Source organism: Sapajus apella, unplaced genomic scaffold (assembly GCF_009761245.1).
Source record: "Sapajus apella isolate SASKATOON/1434 unplaced genomic scaffold, GSC_monkey_1.0 scaffold21, whole genome shotgun sequence".
Classification (NCBI taxonomy): domain Eukaryota; kingdom Metazoa; phylum Chordata; class Mammalia; order Primates; family Cebidae; genus Sapajus; species Sapajus apella.
Genome location: NW_022436961.1, coordinates 12,819,678 through 12,838,739, shown reverse-complemented (window position 1 = coordinate 12,838,739; position 19,062 = coordinate 12,819,678). Strand labels below are relative to the sequence as shown.

The 19,062-nt window shown below is 42.5% G+C and overlaps 1 protein-coding gene and 1 long non-coding RNA gene across 8 annotated transcripts in view; both read left to right on the top strand.

Moving 5' to 3' along the window:
• Positions 1 to 19,062, top strand: part of RBPMS (RNA binding protein, mRNA processing factor) — a 189,275-nt gene that overhangs the window by 146,418 nt on the left and 23,795 nt on the right. For 3 of the 7 annotated variants that reach the window (XR_004271976.1, XM_032288300.1, XM_032288299.1), the window contains exon 6: positions 17,082 to 17,212. The exons of 2 other annotated variants lie outside the window; for them this stretch is intronic. Coding sequence is in view for 3 of the 5 variants with exons in the window: in XM_032288300.1 (XP_032144191.1) it covers positions 17,082 to 17,212 (131 nt within the window). In the remaining 2 variants the exon portion in view is untranslated. Of the gene's footprint in view, positions 1 to 9,512; positions 9,686 to 17,081; positions 18,050 to 19,062 lie in introns of those variants that run through there. 2 more of the 7 variants (XM_032288303.1, XR_004271975.1) reach the window with 2 other exon arrangements.
• On the top strand, positions 5,828 to 6,460 carry LOC116558378. Its single transcript, XR_004271979.1, has 2 exons — positions 5,828 to 6,192; positions 6,277 to 6,460. It is a non-coding gene; the product is annotated as an uncharacterized LOC116558378 (long non-coding RNA).

The window sequence follows — 19,062 nt, the reverse complement described above, 5'->3', positions numbered from 1 at the left end:
GGCTTCATGATCTGTTTACCAGACTGTTCCCAGCCCCCAGCATCCTGTGCTGGGCCTCAGCACTGTGGGAGAAAAGGAAAACTTGGAGGGAATCCAGTAGGAAAAAAGTGAAAGATTGGAAGGAGGAGTGTTTATGTGAAAAGGATGGAGGAGCTGGGTTTAGCTCTGAGAAGAGATGGAGAATGAGACATATGTTGAGAGATTACAGTCAGCAGTCACTTTGTTTCGTTTTCACCATGGTTATGATATCCATAAAGATATTTTTAAAAGGGTATTCCTTGTTTAGTGGTGGACTGTGTGTGTGTGGAATGTCACATTGCTTTCGGAGAGGTACTAAGGTGCTCAAACAACCTCTGCAATAGGATTTGGCTCCCTGTATTTTCTGTCCCTTATCTGATCAGCCCTGAGATTTTACTGGGGAGAGAGGGGTGTGTGGCTGTTGCATGGGACATGTCAGAGGGGGGAAACTCCTGCAAGTTTGTTTGCCTGATGGGGAGCCGGCACATACCTGTGACCATGGTGGGTCATTAGGACCTACATAGTTCTGAGAATTGGTAAAACCTGGGGTCAGTAGATAGTGCATGTTTGACCTTTGGGCATCTTCAGGAATGAGAAGTTCAATAATGAAGATAATAGCAGCTGTTACTCATTCAAGACATTTCTGTTGAAACACTTTATATTCATTATTTAATCTTCATAACACCCTGTTACATAAATAAAACTATTACCCTCATTTTACAAAGAAGGAATTAAGCTCAGAGACTTTTAAATGTGCCTATGGTCACATTTGGTAAGCTGTTCATGTGAGGTTTAAAGCCAAATCTGTCAGGTCACAGAGCCCAAGGTGGGTTTTTTTGGTTTGTTTTAGCAGTGTTATTGAGATATAATTCACATATCATATAATTCATCATTTAAAGTTACAATTTATTTTTTATTTTTTGTATGTTGTTTTTTAAAATTGTGATAAGGCCCAGCATAGTGGTTTATGCCTATAATCCCAGCACTTTGGGAGGCCAAGGTGAGTGGCTCACCTGAGGTCAGGAGTTCACCTGGCCAACATGGTGAAGCCCCGTCCAAAGATTACCCAAATATGGTGGCATGCCCCTTGTAGTCCCAGCTACTCAGAAGGCTGAGCAGAAGAATCACTTGAACCTGGAAGGCGGAGGTCGCAATGAGCCAAGATTGTGCCACTGCACTTCAGCCTGGGTGACAGATCGTGATTCCATCTCAAGAAAAAAAAAATGTGGTAAAATATATATATGACATAAACCTGCCATTTTTTTTAGTGTATAATTCAGTTACATCAATTACATTCGCAGTGTTTTGCATCCATTACCCGTTTTCCATAACTTTATTTCATCACCTCAAAAACTATAACCATTAAGCTCTAACTCCCCATTCCCTCCTTTCCTAGTCCCCTGGTAGCCGAAAATCTACTTTCTGTAGCAGCTAATTTGCCTATTCTAGATACCTCATGTAAGTGGAATCATACAGTATTTGTCCTTTTGTGTCTGGCTTCTTTCCCTTAGCATAATGTCATCAAAGTTCATCCATGTTGTAGCATATGTTAAAACTTCTTCCCTTTTTATGGCCGAATGATGACCTATTGTGTGGATATACCACATTTTGTTTATTCATTCATCTATTGATGGACACTTGAGTTGTTTCCACCATTTACCTATTGTACAGAGCCCAGGTTTTAACTAGCATGTATATTACAACATAAGTGGAGAACCACCCCAGAATGGGATCTCCTGATCTCAAGCTTGGGCATCAACCATGTTGCAGAGAACCAGTACCCTTAGTATTGAGAGTCAGGCTGACCTGAGTTTTGAAATACAAGTCTATCCACGTTAATTGTGGGACCTGGGTCAAGTTATTTAAGTTCTCTGACTCTGGGTTTCTCAGTCTCCACTATCCAGAGGTAATCACAATAATACATTTGAATATTCCCATGAACATGAACTTCCCGTGTTCTATCATGGGAAGTTTTCTAAATCCTTTATCTTCTCAGTTATCATGACAGCCTATGAGAACAGGTACTAGTACTACTTCCCTTCTTCCTCCTCCTCCTCATTCGATGAGGAAATTTGGCCGAGGTCACATAGCTGGTAAGTGGCAGACTAGGGACTTCAAATCTAGATCTGCCTACCAATTATACCAATCCTTCATGCAAACCATGTGTATATGTATGGGCTTGTATTATATATATATATTTTTTACTTGTTTGTGCACTTTCTTCCATCTTTATAGACAGGTCTTTTCCATTGCTATTTTCAATGGCTGTAATGGGCCATTTTATAGTTATTTAGTCCTTAGATTTGAACATTAAGGTATTTCCCCTCTGCTAATTTTTTTTTTTTTTTTTTTTTTTTTGGAGACAGAGTCTCTGTTACCCAGGCTGGAGTGCATTGGTGCAATCTCAGCTCATTGCAACTCCCTCCTCTAGGGTTCAAGAGATTCTCCTGCCTCAGCCTCCTGAGTAGCTGGGATTACAGGCATATACCACCACGCCCAGCTAATTTTTGTATTTTTAGTAGAGACAGGGTTTCACCATGTTGGTCAGGCTAGTCTCAAACTGCTGACCTCGTGATCCAACCACCTTGGCTTCCCAAAGTGCTGGGATTACAGGTGTGAGCCACCGTGCCTGCCCTCCCCTCCACCAATTAAAAAAACCTTTATCATCCTTATAATACTTAACCAGCAGTAGATTCAATATTTGTTAGAGTCCCTTGCCTGCACTGGGATGGCTTGGACACCTTCATTCTAAAATGTTCTGAAGCTTTAGGGAGGAAGGAAACCCCAGAAACTCCTTGGTTCCTGTGTTGGATCACCCACCAAAGATCTGAAGTCATGCCAGAGTCAACCAGCCTTCCTGCTGACCCTCATTCCCAGATTTCCCTGGTTTTGCATCAGTGCAATTGAAAAAAAAGATTCAGACTGACAGGCAACCTTTTAGTGTTTGAAGGTAATCTGCTCATCCCAGACCACTGATCCTCATTAAATATAGTTAGTTACTGTTCCTCAGAATGAAAAAGCTCAATTAGTCTAAACTCTTGCAGCTTTCTTGTTTTCTTCCTTCCTTTCTTCCTTCCTTCCTTTCTTTCCTTCTTTCTTTCTTTCCTTCTTTTCTCTCTTTCTTTCTCTCTTTCTTTCTTTCTTTCTTTTCTTTTCTTTCTTTTCTTTCTTTTCTTTCTTTCTTTCTTTCTCTTTCCTTTTCCCTTTTCCTTTTCCTTTCCTTTCCTTTTTCCTTTCCTTTCCTTTCCTTTCCTTTTCTGACAGGGTTTCGCCATATTGGCCAGGCTGGTCTTGAACTCCTGACCTCAGGTGATCCGCCTGCCTTGGCCTCCCAAAGTGCTGAGATTACCACGCCCAGCCTCTTGCAGTTTTCTTTTGGTATTTCAGTACTTGTAACCAGGTTGGGATGCCCTGTTCTCCTAAATAAACTTTGCCTGTCATTCACTTCCCAAGAATGAGTACAATTTTTAGGAATGAGAGGGCAGGAGGGGGGAGTTGTTTACATTAGCATTTGCCAAGTTTTCACTGTTTATCTTACTGGAAAGTCAACAGTGACTGTTAACCTCCTGCATAATTAAAATCTGGACTTTGTTATGGTTCTTAAACTTGTGGTTAAATCTTTCTGATTTTTAGAAGGCAAAGAGATGGAGAGTAAAAGGAAGATAAAGTATGGCCATTCAGGAGACTGAGGTACACAGACACCTGGAGCTGCTTGTAAATTGGCAGGTTCATTGCAGCTGGTGGAACGGATGATAAGGGAAGTGTGTAGATCAGAGTCTCCTAAGGTACTTAGTTTTATTGAATAAAGTTAAGTAGACCTTTTGAGCTGATCACATTCCCTTGGTGAAGCTGGAGGGCTGTGAGATTTCTTTTTACGAAAGCCTTCTGCTCTTAAATGAAGAGCATTGTTCTTATTTTAAAAATAAGTACGTGAACTCCAATATAATTAACAAAGCTCTATCTTGTATGATCATTAATTTACTCTTAGTAGAAAAGAACTGAACAGTATGAGGCACAAAGAATGAGGAAGAAACAGTTAAACATGAGAAGTGGCTGAAGGCATACATTCCAAAGCACCACTCCTTGCCACGTCCCTCTGGTAGATATGACCCCAGATCATCTGATGAATCAAGGGATTGTTTTTGTACTGAAGATAGATTTCCTATAGCAGAGACAACATTGTTTATACCCCAGATTGTATTCCTTACCTTTTTTCCTATATTGATGTCAGTTATTAATGTTCTTGTTGTTTGAGACTATGCACTTACTATATGCATGTCAACTTCACATTCAGTTTTTATAATGAACTAGGTGATAGTTTTTATTTTTATCTGAGGAATCTGAGGCTGGCAGAGATTAGGTAAGTTATCCAGTGTTGCACAGCTAGTAACATTTTCAGCTATAGGACTTAAAGGAGAGAAACCAGCTATTTGACTTTCAGGTGAAACTTATTGAGTCACCTTTCACCACCATACACATACATTCTGGAATTACCTCATCTGTAATACTGATACAAGAAGGTCATTTGTTCTTTTTCTGTCCATACCCTTTTCAGTGACCATCTCTTCACTTTTTAGTTCTCAGGTCTTTGGGCACTAGGAATTACCTGTAGATAATCAGGTCCTTCTGTGACTCAGCATTACTACCCCAAATCTGGGCTGGAAAAATAAATGATTGTGATACTCAACCAGCATTTGCCTCACAGCAGGTGCTTAGTAAGTGTTTGTGAAAGACAAACACTTGTTAACCAAGATGAGTTAAAGTGTGAGAGACAGTAGCCCTGATAAAATTGACATTTTTTGATCTTGTGGGCCTTATTTATTCATGCTGGTCATAACTATACTTAAGAGTTAGCCTCATTTTGTTAGTTGTAACTGGAAACTGCCCAATTATTTCATCCATCTTGTAGCCTTGTGGCTTAACACTCTCAGAAAACATTTTTTATTGACTGCGATCATAGAGTATGCAGGGGTATTATCCTTCAGTGGCAACGTGGAACCTAGGTTGCCTCTGAACACAAGGGAGGTGAAGGAAAGCACTTCTGAGACAACACCAAATGTTTCTGGAAGTTGGGTTGGGTTTTCATTTGCCCTCGATTTAATCCAAGGCCACCAGATTTATAAAACGTGAATGAATCAAAGTAGGAGAGTTTGGAAAAGGAGGGCACATTTGAGATTTCCATACTTTATTGCTAGCATCTTTGTTACCCATGGAGAGACAGTTATGGGTCCATGGGTGGCTTTGCTTCTGTAGGTTTTTCTTGTTTCACAGTAATTGGCAGTAAGTGATTGATCTAGCCTTCCTTAAAGAGATGATCAAATTCCTTGGCACAGAGAAATGTTTAGCAGCCTTCTTCATATCCATTGCCATTGTGGTGCCTGATACACCTGGTACTAGTGAATAAGTACTGATTACTCAAAGAACTGTAGAACAGATGCTATGGAATTTCTCTTCAGGACTGATAATAGTATAATTTTTGCCTGTATACAAATCGGGTTTTTTTTTTCCCCCCACCAGAACACCAGGTTAAATTATTTCAAGTTTATAAAAATTGATTTGGCCAGGCACAGTGGCTCATGCCTGTAATCCTAGCACTTTGGGAAGCCAGAGCGGGTGAATCACAAGGTCAGGAGTTCAAGACCAGTCTGGCCAACATGGTAAAATCCTGTCTCTACTAAAAATACAAAAAAATAGCTGGGCGTGGTGGCTGGCACCTGTAATCCCAGCTACGCGGCAGACTGATGCAGGAGAATCACTTGAACCCGGAAGGCAGAGGTTGCAATAAGCCGAGATCACGCCACGGCACTCCAGCCCAGGAGATAGCGTGAGACTCCATCTCAAAAAAAAGAAGTTTGTTTTTAGCTTAAAATTTTCATTCTGTCTTCTGAAAAACATAGAAAGTCAGTTTGGAGGCAGTAGTGCCTTGTCAAGAATGTAGACTCTGGAAAGAGATTCTTTAGATTTGTATCCCTCTACCTGTAAACTGTATGACCTTGGACAAGTCACTAAAACTTTCCAAGCATCAATTTCATCTTCATCTGAGCAAGGTAGAAATAGTAGTATCTTGTTCAAAGGGACTAAGGGGAGATTGAGACATTATGCATGTGAAGAATACTGTACACATTTGTTCTGGTTTCCAGGGATATATTAACATAATTTTAAAACAGAATTTCAGTCATTGATGTTTTAGACATTCCCTGTGGATAGAGCAAGGGCAAGTAGCTCACGGCTAGCCAGTGAGCATAGATGGGGAACCAGAAGAAAGGGGGTAGAGTTGCTGAGTTCTAGAGCAGGAGAAGCCTTGGGTGAGAGGGGGAGCTCAGTTCAGACACACAACTTCATTCTGGAAATCCTCACATGGCTCATAGGCCAATTTGCTTATGTGTGTGTCTAGATTTGCGTTATTTGTGCTAGGAAGTATATTTTGGGGTTCTGATTCATCAGTTTCCTAGGTCAATGCCAATCTCTTTAAAACTGATAACTATGACAAATTGTTAGTTTCTGCCTGTTTTCTTTTTCAAGGACTGGAAGGAACCTTTGCAGATTTAAGAAAATTGACATTTTTGGGCCAGCCACAGTGGCTCGTGCCTGTAATCTCAGCACTTTGGGAGACTGAGGCAGGCAGATCATGAGGTCAGGAGATCAAGACCAGCCTGGCCAACATGGTGAAACCCCGTCTCTACTAAAAATACAAAAAAATTAGCAGGATGTGGTGGCGCACACCTCTAATCCCAGCTACTCGGGAGGTTGAAGCAGGAGAATTGCTTGAACCCAGGAGGTGGAGATTACAGTGAGCCAAACCACTGCACTACAGCCTGGGTGACAGTGTGAGACTGTCTCACAAAAAAAAAAAAAAAAAAAAGAAAAAGAAAATTGACATTTTCTTAAAAGTCAAGGAAGTGTGTTAAACTGTCAATCATTGGGTGGATTATATAATTCTCAAGTTTATGTCCTCTTGCTAGTTGTAAGTTACTTGGAGGCACTTTGTAATATCAGTTAATTTTAAGGAACTTTTCTTTTCTTTTTTTTGAGACAGAGTTTCACTCTTTTTGCCCAGGCTGGAGTGCAATGGCGAGATCTCGGCTTACCACAACCTCCGTCTCCCAGATTCAAGCGATTCTCCTGCCTTAGTCTCCCGAGAAGCTGGGATTATAGGCGTGTGCCATGTTGCCCAGCTAATTTTTTATTTTTAGTAGAGACGGGATTTCCCCATCTTGGTCCGGCAGGTCTCGAACTGCCAACTTCAGGTGATCCACCCACCTTGGCCTCCCAAAGTGCTGGGATTACAGGCATGAGCCACCACACCTGGCCAGGAACTTTTCTTGAATATTTTCTGTGTGCCAGACGTAGGTGCTAAGGATAGGTGATTACAGTTTTGTGAATGACTTTGACACAGAAAAAGGTTTTCATATAAGCAGTAGTTGCAGTATTCAGGGTACACCTAGGCTGTTTTGGGAGGTATAAGAAAGGATATCTGGTCTATACTAGATTTTCAAGAGAGCTGTGTGTCTTCATGAAGACTCCTTAAGACAGCACCTGTCCCAATAAGAGTCCCAACCAAGAAATTGAAAGTTCATTAAATCAGCTTCATTAACTATCAGAGAAATCTACATTAAAATTATAGACCTTAATATTTTATTTTTTAGATACAGGGTGTCACTATGTTTGTCTAGGCTGGCCTTGAACTCCTGGCCTCAAGTGATCCTCCCACCTCAGCCTCTGGGGTAGCTGGGATTATAAGCGTGTGCCCTGTTTTGTTTTTAAGGATGATTCCTAGTATTGTTATATTAAAAATTGGTACAAATATTACTTACTACTTTTGGGATTATACATTCAAACAGCACAGTTAGGTGTATTGAGGTCCTTAAAAATGTTCATTTCTGAAAGCTTGGCAAGGTCCTGGGAGGCTGAGGAGAGGATCACATGAATCCAGGAGTTGAGGCTGTAGAGTGCGCACTGATGATCACACCTGTGAACAGCTGCTATACTGCAGCCTGGACAACATAGTGAGGCCTTGTCTCTAAAATAAATTAATAACTAATGAATGAATGTCTGCTATATAACATGCACTATCTCAAAAGAGATCATCTCTTTTTGTGGATAGAGATGTACCTAAGCAGCAATTTCATTAAAAAGACACCTGTGCCTCCCCTTACTATCATAACCATCCTTCTCCCTTGCTACCTTCCCTCTCTCACCAAATAACAGATGTGTGCCAGAAGAGGTGTCTGTGAGTGACAGAAGTTTTACTGAAACACTATTTTTGTTTATAATTTTTTATTTAAAAAGAAGTTAATTTTCAGCTGAATCATAGATTCAAGTTGCCTTGAAGATGTAGTTCCTAAAATAGTTTTTTATGTTAGAAGAAATTTATTTTTCTTCCTTTTCTACTCTTTGTAGTATTGTCAGTGAAGCACAAGTTGTTGATATTTTTCATATATCATCTCCATCTTCTAAACTTGCACCTTTTCAAGTCCTCTTTCACCCCTACTCAGTGCTCTTACACATACAGCATGTCTCCTAACTAGTTTTTGTAGTACTTGTTTCAAAACTGTCTCATGGGTATGCTTTTCTTTTTATATAGATTTTAAAAATAAATTTAAATATTTATTATAGGAATGGTACATGCTGGGAGTCCCAGCTACTTAGGAGATTGAAGGAGAAACATTTGAGCTCAGGAGTTTGAGGACAACCTGGGCAATATAGCAAGATCCATCTCTTTAAAAAAAAGTGTGTGTGTGTGTGTGTCACCATGATGTAGAGAAGCAGATCAGAATTTTTATGTTTTCAAAATAACCCCCGTGCTGTTCACTTACCCTGAAGGCAGTATTTCTTTTTTGTTTGTACAGATACCTGAACCTGTCTTTTCTAACTTGTTAAGAAGTAAAGCATTATAGTTTTTGGGGAAGGTGTTTGTTAGCTGGACAAAACCATCACGGTAGACTCGCGGATAATGTAGTGGTTAAAAGTATGGGCTCTAGAGCCACATTGCCTATATGCGCATCATGGCTTTACTCCTCTTAGCTGCACAGCCTTGAGCTTGTCTCCGTCTCTTCAAGCCCTTAGCATCTTCCATTTTTGATGTGGAGATCATAATAGCTGTACATACCTCATAAGGATATTCTGGAAATTAAAGAAGTTAAAGTCTGTGAAGTATTTTTCACAAAGCATATACTGTATAAACATCCTTATTAACATTTGACATGGGATAGTGCCAGAGATGAGCCACACAGTCATCCTCATGTATAATACCGAAGCCCTGTATAATCTAAATTATCTAACACAGAAAAGATGGTCTGGGACAACAAAAGAGGACAGACAGCATGTTTCCGCACTAGAAAAAGCGGGGCGTGTGGTGTATAAAAGGAAGGGCACGGTCATTCAGGAAGCTTACCCAGGTCTCTAGCAGAGTGGGACTGAGCAGATTTTCTTGTGGTGTTTATATGGCATAAAACCATTAGTTTCTGAAAATACAACTCCTGTTAAACTTCCAGACTTGATTGCAATTGTCAAGAAATCCAGGCTCGCACTGAGGCTGGCAGACACTTTGAATCTTCAATCTGTGAATGCCTGGGAATTGACTTGCTTGGGGAAACTCTGGGTAACCCTCATCCCAGCAGCTGCAGGTCATGGGAAGGAAGAGGAATAAAAATGTTCCATGTGATGGGTAAGAGTAGGTAACAGAAGTGGCTTAAGTTCCCAGAGGAACAGTTTTCTTCCTGCTCATGCTCAGGGTTCCCTTCACCTCTCAGATTAGAGAGCAGATCCTAGACTGCATCGCATGCATGGTTGCTTTGCCTCGGAGACCTTGTTAGTAAAGGAAGAAAACAACAATCAGAGCAGTGACTGGTCAGAAGAACAGCGGAAAATCATTAAATGGAGAGAAGGTGACTATGGGCCAGTTGAATCAAGACCAGCTTGCTTTTGGAATTTCCTTGGCATACTTATTTTGGGATCTGTTTTGGATCTTGTTGCTTCTGCAGTATGTATTAGAGAAATAGTAGAGTGGGGAGACAGCGGAAGTTAACGTCAGTCCAGCTGAGAACCTGCATTTGAGTAGTAGAAGTAGGGATGGGAATGAGAAAGACAGAAGATGTCTTTATCATCAGTAAATGGAGATCGTGAACATGGAGAGGCAATGAAGTGCAGAAACGAAGGGTCTGAGCTCATGACCTTGATTGATTTACATTCTGGCTGTATGACATACTGTGAATAATTGGATATTTAACCTTGCTGTGTCTCAGCTTTCTCTTAAGGTAAAAGGGGCTCCTGCTAATGCCTCCCATGAAGATCACTGGTGCACAGAATGTGCTTAGTAGACACGAGCTCCTACTGTTGTTATTGCTGCTACCATCACTATTGTTATCTTTGTCATCTTTATTGTTATAGGACTTAGCAATTATTTGGATATGGGAAGTGATGGGAGCTTTAGCCTGAGTAAAAGGGATAAAGAAAAATGTTGGAGGTAAGAAGAGGAATTAGTTTATGAATGACAATAAGTGCACTTCTCGAGTTGAGTTTGATGAGTTTAGGGTGTTTATGTTGGAGCAGAAATCAAAGATATACGCTTATGAATTATCCTAAATAGAATTAATAGTTGAAACAATGGAAATGACCAAGGTCCATGATAGAAGACACAAGTAATGGAGAGCCGGGCCAAGACTTGATTGCTCCTCATGTCTGCGGCACATAGTATAGTTGGTTCCCTGTACAAAACACAAAAGTTGCCATGGTAACTAGTGCTGGGTGGTGGAAAACACTTCCTTTGAGCTTTTTACTGCTTTTCTTTTTTGAGACAGAGTCTTGCTTTGTTGCCAGGCACCAGGCTGGAGTGCAGTGGCGCGATCTCGGCTCACTGCAACCTCCACCTCCCGGGTTCAAGCAATTCTCCTGCCTCAGCCTCCCGAGTAGCTGGGACTGCAGGTGCTCGCCACCACGCCCAGCTAATTTTTGTCTTTTTTTAAGTAGAGACAGGGTTTCACCATGTTGGCCAGGATGGTTTCAATCTCTTGACCCCGTGATCTGCCCACCTCGGCCTCCCAAAGTGCTGGGATTACAGGTGTGAGCCACTGTGCCTCGCATTTTTTTTTTGGGGGGGGTGGGGGATGGAGTCATACTCTGTCGCCCAGGATAGAGCGCAATGCAATCTTGGTTTACTGCAGCCTTCACCTCCCAAGTTCAAGTGATTCTCCTGCCTCAGCCTCCTGAGTAGCCAGGATTACAGACCCCTACCACTATGCCTGGCTAATTTTTTTTTATCTTTAGTAGAGATGGGGTCTTGCCATGTTGGTCAGGCTGTTCTTGAACTACTGACCTCAAGTGATCTACCCACCTCAGCCTCCCAAAGTGCTGGGATTATAGACATGAGCCACCACGCCTGGCAACACTCAATCTTTTCATTAGCTTCTTTCATAAAAATCTTCATTTACATTTGTCTTCTTGGTGAGCCAGTGAATGTGTTTGATATTCTATAGAAACTATATTATATTAGTTCCCTAGGGCTGCCACAATAAATTACCAGAAACTGGGTGTCTTCAATGGACAGAAATCTGTTCTCTCACAGTTTAAGAGACCAGAAATTGGAGCTCATGGTGTCAGCTGTGTTGGACCCTCTCAGGCATTCCTTGGCTGGTAGACATACCATTTCAGTCCCTGCCTTTGTCTCAAGATTCCTAAGTACATTTGCAAGACCCTGTTTCCAAAAACAGTTACATACTGGGGTTCCAGGTGGATGTGAATTTAGGGTAACACCATTTACCACATCATAGGTGCTAGTGGGCACTGCCCTGTGCCATGGGAGCTGGCATAGACAACATTCTTTGTCCTGACATCAGATGAGCATGTCTGAATAGGCTAGTCCTTAAAACAGTGGGCCTTGTATGGCTGATTTTTGAAGGGCTTAACAGGCATGGATCAACTACTTGCTGAGGTATGTGAGTGGGAGTTGATTGCTAACAGAATCCTTGATTTATTTTTCTTGTTTCAAAATTAATATTATTCCTATTAAAAATGGAATTTTTCATCATGTTTGGATTTTCTGTGTCATGGCTGCTGTTTTTCCTGGCCAAATTCTTCATCTACACAGCAAGCTCTACTAGAAGACTTTGTCCCGGAGCTTATAGCAAATTGAGTATGCTAAAAGCCAGACCTAAAGACCACCTGCATTCCAGGCCCTGTCACCACCAGCAACAGTCGGGGCATCACCCATCCCAGGGAGGAAAGGATGGTGTATAGAAGGGACCTGAACTGTGAGACAAGAGACCTCTCCCACCCAGAATTGAATTAACCCTCAGTCTGGCTATTTCTTCACCTGAAGGCAGGATGGAAGTATTTTTCTTCATTCATTTTCTTAAATATAAAGCAAGTGGTTGATTTTTTTTTTTTTTTTTTTTTTTTTTTTGAGCGTAAGAGTCTTGCTTCATTGCACAGGCTGGAGTGCAGTGGTGCAGTCTCGGCTCACTGAAATGTCCTGGTTCAAGGTTCATTCGCTTGAATCTCCCAGGTTCAAGTGATTCTCGTGCCCAAATGGTTGATTTCTTGATACTGTCTTATAATATGATGGTAGGCACTGGTGAGCAAGAATAAGAGCTTACCATCTAGGAGGTAACTGCTATGTCTGGGGAGGTGCAGGATGTGGTGGAGCACAGAGAAAGCAATCTTCTAGACTAGAAGTGGCATCTAAGTGGAGTACTCTCAAGAGTTAAGCTGGGTGGAAGGAGTAAGTAACTGAAGAGTAAGAGGGAATTCAGGTGAAAGGAGGGGAGAAGAGTGCCCCTGGGGGAGAGGGCAGTGTGTAGGGGAGAAGCAGGCATAGTCATGCCTTGGAAGTGACTGATCCCAGGCCATGAGGTAGAATCGGGGCTGGAGAGGTGGATGAGGGCCAGATCATTTGGGGTCTTACAGGCCATTACATGGAGTTTAGACAGTATCCACAGAGCAAGAGGAAATCATAGAAGGGTTTTAAGTGGGAGTGACATGACTGAATTAGAGACAGGGTCATACTCTGCTGCCCTGGCTGGAGTGCAGTGGCATAATCACAGCTCACTGCAACCTCAAGTAAGTCCTAGGTTCAAGTGAGCCTCCCACTTTATCCTCCTCAGTAGTTGGGAGTAAAGGCATGCACCACCAGGCCTGGTGAATATTTTTTTATTAGGATCTCGCTATGTTGCCCAGGCTGGTCTCAAATTCTGGCCTCAAGCGATCTTTCTCCTCCTGCCTCTGCCTCCCAAAGCAGTGGTATTACAGGTGTAAGCCACTGCATGTGGCCAAACTGTGTATTTTTTAAGTTGTCTTGACTTCAGTGTGGAAGGCCTTTAAGGAGGCCTTTTCAGTAATCCAGTAGTGGTGGTGAAGATCAAACTGGATCATGGGATAGATTCAGCAGGACCTTGATGAAAGATTAAATGAGAGGGAGAATGGGGTGACCACCAGGTTTGTGGCTTCAGCAGCTGAGTGGAAGGTAGCATCTTATTGAAATCTGGAGCCAACAAGGACAGGTCATTGGAGGGAGCATATTTAGTTTTCGGTATGTTGAACATGAGGTTGCTGTGGAATATTTCCAAGTCGACATTTTCAGGAGGCAGAAAAACCTTGTGTTACCAACTAAACTCAGAGATATATGGCCATATTTAACCATTAAATGTTCTCCTTGTTCTTCCATCTCTCAGTTGTCTCTAACAGTCATTTTTGGTTCTCTCTCTCTCAGTGTGACTACAGACTGGAAGCTTCACCTTTCTGCATCTGTTTCCTCATCTAAAGCAAAAGGGCAGACTAGGTGATCTTCCCAAGCTCTGTAGGCTTAAACCTTCATCAGAAGCTCACAGTTTTTTCTTTTCAAAGGGATTACAGGTTGGGGTTGGAAGTTTCTAGTCCTCGTTTTTCAGAATCCAATTTGAGCTCTTCTGGTTGCATATTCTTATGCTAAGAAAAAAAGCCTATTCAGATGTATATTGTGAGCCTTCAACAACATTATCCTCAGAAGGTGCAAAAAAGAAAAGATATAGCCAGATTGGTGCAATGGGAAAGGATTTGCCCAGCCTCTCAGGAGGGACGGATTAGACTCAGACAAAAAAAGCCCTGGCCTCTTGATCTACCCTCTTTCTGCTCACTGGGGCCTGGCTCACTCTGGGTGGTCAAGAGCCTCTTTTGTCAAGAGGATTCTCATCCCCTCCCTAAACTCCAATTCATCCCAGTGGGCCTTGAGCAGCAATCTTTGCCTTCTTTTTTCAGCCTTCCATCCTACAAAGTTTGAGCAGGATGGACAGTGACTCAGGAAGGTGAAACCCATCAGGGCCTTGCCTGCTCCTTCAGTGGGAGTCCTTGTGAAGGGATCGCTCTGTGGAAACCTGCCTCTCTAGCTTTTGTAATTTTCTCAAGGAACGAAAAAGCAAACAAACGATAAAAGCTTATTCTGCTTTAATACCCCTTTCCGTCAAAGGGGCATGTGTGTGTGTTAGGCGAGTGCTCAGGCTCATACTGAAAAGGTAGGTGTCTGTAAGGACTGCTTCAGGTGTGATCCTGACCTGGTCAGACCACATGTCTTTTGACATTTATGGTAACTCCACATTCCTTCATGAGGGGAGAAGGGAGGGAGAGAGAGAAGATGTATCAAGGGATTTATCAAGTGTAAGTTCGCCTTAATCTCTTCTAGGCCTCTGCCTTACTACCTACTTTACTAAGAAATTTTGAGTTTAGGGAATTTCAGAGCAAATCCTCTTTTCTCTGGGGCTAGGTTTTATGCAAATGTTAATGGTGAATTGTCTCAAAGCATCAGTAAAGAACTAAGGGAAAGTAATGCTTCAGGATAAAAATAGAGAACGTTCTGGAAATCATAAATTCTGTCAGTCAGGCTAACATTGAAATCTGATTCCAGCTTATCTCTGTTGCTTATCTCTTAAGGATCAGATATCTTAAAGGGCATATTCATTTCATTTTTAAAAATTTCTAAAGGAAGGAACCACTGGTCAGGTAACCATCTCTACCCACCCTGCCCCAGTTAACCAGTTCCCGTGAGGCAGGAAGATGAGGAAGGACCACTGACAGGCTGCAGGCCAAGCGTGTTCCCTCTGAGGGTTCTCAGTTGGAATCACTTGTATGGATCAGTTTTATAGTCTTCTGCTATCACAGTGGGAACAGACAAGCATGGGCTGCAGATGAGTGTACTGAGGCTTGACATTTTTAAAAGGCTCAGAATGTCTTAAAATAGCCTGGAAGCTAAAATAACAGCAACCATAATAGCTTGGCATTCCTGAGAATGGTTGTTTGTTTAAAATTCAAGGCATCGGTTCTGGCAGCAGTTAGTTTCCACTAGCTGGTCTCCCAGATGAGCACTCTGGAAATCACGGTCTCATCACAACAGGAAGCACAGGGATCTATTAAGCTCCTCCCAGCCCCTCTGAGAGGGGTCCCTAAGCCTTGGGCTACAGGCACCTGCGTACCCCAGAACTTGAAGTAGACGTTGTGAACCTGATCATTTTAAGGACTCTGGTGATACTGTTGTTACCCTGACTAAATAATAATGATCAGTCTACTCGTAGGGGCTCATCTCTCCCACCTAGATACACAGGCAGTCTGTTTTTCCATTACCAAGGCCTGAGGAGGTACCTTTTACTGCCTCAGAGAAGGAGGGAGTCAGGAAGGTCAACCAGCGGCAGTATGTTAAACCACATTGTTGGGTCCCATCATATCTGGGAATGGGTACAAGCTACCCTCTGAACAGATCATCAGTCAGCTCTTGACTCCCTACCATCCTGAGAGAAGCTCCTACCTTGCAAGCCGGCTGTGGGGAAGCCTCACCTACCCCCAGCCCACCAGATCCGTATTTACCCGCAGTCTCTGCTACTTTCTGGTTTCTCCATAGAGCAGTCCCACAGCACACTGAGCAATGCAGTTTTCTTTTGCTAGCTCTCTTTCTGTATTGAAGACTTTGGGGGAATGGGAAGGATGCTGAGACACTGGGTCTGGACAATGACTGCTTAGATGGTGGGAAGGAATAAAGTGACTCTGTTGACCTTGGATCACATGCACTGTAAACTTAAGGAAAGCCCTCAAAGGCAGAGTTACTAATGACTTTATCCAATCACCTTTTGCTGACTCGCACAGCAGTCCTGGATAACGTCCTTGGCAAACTTGATTTCAGATTTTGACAGGTGATAAAAGCGCATATTGAGATTGCTGCTTCACAGGGCCCAGATTCCTTGCTTTATTGACTGATGTTATTTTGCCTTTCCTGAGAAGCTCCCTCATGGTGTTTGCTGTTACTTCTAATGGATTGCTTCAGAGGCCCAGGCACTTGCCCTTCAATCTGGCCAACTGCAGCCTGACCTGAGTGGAATTAGGGCTGCCTGAAGAACACTTAGACCAGGCGCTTGGCAACATGACTCATTTTTTTCCCATAAAAGTTAGTCTGAAGAGCAACTGGAAATGTTCCGATTTACATCTTAGTGGAGTTTAGTTTTAGTCAGGATTCTCAGGTCTTTCACTTAACTCCGAATTTTTAAAATCTTAAATGCTCCCATGGTCACAGCATTTGGCCCTGTTCTTCTGAGGGCTAAATGGAAAATGCTTGATGATCATACCTGACTTGTCAATAGTAATTATGCCAATAAACAGAAAAGCCTTCCAGTTCTGGTTTGTTGAGGCCCTGCCGTTAAGCCATTGTTTTCCCAGCAGCTCTGCAGTGGGTTCTTATGGGATATCCTTTATTAGTTCTTTCTCTCCCTTTTCCTCAGAGAGCCACATTTTCTGTTTTGTGCAGGAAATTCCCACTGTTCTTGGGTTCCCCAGCTATAGCTGGAAAGACATCAGAGTGTCCAAGACAGAGTCCAAGCCTGAGATCTCAGCAGGCCAGATAGGCAGCAGATGCTTGTTGCTTTTCTTATGTTATGTTTTTCGTTCCTTTGCTTAGCATTTGTGGGACCAAAGCCAACAACAGGTTGTTAAAAGAATGAGAGTAATTTGACTTCTGACATTGATTGGGGCTTGGGGTTATTGGGTGTTTTGTTTTCTGATTTGAAACTAGCTGTTTGGTAACCACTAACTCTTGCCTTATTCTTTTCTTGCAGATGAGCTCACAGTGCCTGCACTTTACCCCAGTAGCCCTGAAGTGTGGGCCCCGTACCCTCTGTACCCAGCGGAGTTAGCGCCTGCTCTACCTCCTCCTGCTTTCACCTATCCCGCTTCACTGCATGCCCAGGTAATTTATACCCATCGGCCACGACTTCACTCACTCCACCACCAGTCCTTTCAAACCTGGTTCCCCAGAGCACACCATACAACTAACACCTATCCAGCTAACAGATCCACCTTCGAGAGATTAATGATTCCCTCTAAATCAAGCTGACACTCCTTCAGGACTTATGAGGATCGTCTGACAGCAATGATATCACCCACTGCCTGATGTTTGCCCCAAGTGACACCTCTCTTCCTTAATGATCTCACCTCATATTGCACATTAGAGACTGGGGCAAGTTTATCCACCTGGCTCCCAGCTAGCTAGAGGGCATCACCAGAGTGTATATGTGTGTGCCTTGCGTGGATGGGCTACAGAGAAAGGTCTGTGCTAGGAGCAGGAGTTATGTGCGTCTGTGCGTGTTTCTGTGTGTTGAGAGGTTTCCACTCTGCTGTACTGTAAGAATAATCTTATCACCAAAGGGAAAGCTTCTGGGGGAAGGCTGTACTTTCTTAAATATGTTACAGGAAAGATTAAGGGTTCCTTTTCTCCATTTTGAGGAAACCCTGTAGAAAAGGAGGCATAATACAGTGTCTAAGATGGAATTATAGGTCAAGGTAGAGATCTCTATTCTGACCAGCTTTCTTTCTTAGTTAAAAATAGCCTGATTTTTATAAACAAACTTCCTGTTTCTCCACAAAGACTACTGTCTATGTACTAACACTTCCTCTCCCCTTGGAGAAAATATTTCTCTTCGCTTTGGGTGCAAGTAGTAGTAATCAACGTAAAGATTCACCTTTGGAGATAACCACTTGTTCTTTGGTCTGCAAAGATTGACGACTAGTAACCAGTAAATAGAAAGTACGTATGTAGGTTTCATTTGTCTTCCTGCATGTGTAATTCGGCCCTTAAATTTTAAATTTTTAAAAATGATTAGGCTGGACAGGTGGAGTTTTTGTTTGTTTTGCTCAGTGTTTGTTTACAAGGCTGGATGAAATAAATAGCTTCCCAGAAAACTTCCTTCTGACTTAAAACTCTTTTATGTTGTACAGAACTCATTGTCTTGAGAAAGACCACCTAGAAACAGCCCCCAGCAAGGGTTCTTGAAAGCCATGGGGTCAAGATTGTTGTTGGCTGAATATCTTTTAATGTTCTTTTCGCTGAGTTACCAACGTGTTGGGTGTGCATTGACAACCCAGCTTCCTGGGGCTGCCCTTGGCGCCTGGGCCCCAGTAATGATTGCCCTTTGTGTCGGGAGAAGGGAGAAAGTACTACAAGTAGTGAAGAAAAAAGTGTAGGTGGTGGTGGTAAGAGTACATGGGACCAGAAATAAAGGAGCAGGATTATCTGTGCCTTTGCTCTCTCCTTCCCCTGCTGCGTTTTCTTCCCTTTTCCGTGTCAGTGCTTGGAAACCGTTACAACTGGCAGGTAATGGGGAGAGGGGATAACATGTAAACCTGGAGGAGTCTTCTGCTGAGTCATTAGGGTCTTTGTTAGCAGGCTGTGGATAAATATGTGGTTGACATGGGACAACTAGAGCCCCTTTTGCCTGCCACCTCCCACCCCTGCCCTGGACGGTGTCTCTCCTCTTGCTAGACTGCTAGGTACAGATCATGTGGCAATCGAGGCAGATGTTAATAAATATCATGAAACAATGCACGTTTGCATAGTCTTCTGAATAGCCATGGCTTTGGTTGGTCACCAACAAAGCCTTTCACCATTACCCTGGATAATCAAGAGTTGACAACAGCCAGAAAGTATTGGGAATGGTGGCTTTTGGCCATGACATCTGCCCATTCTTCATTGATGTAATGGGTAAAATCAGAAGTAATTCTGGAGATATGATATGCTAAGAGAAGGGCCTAAAGAGTCGC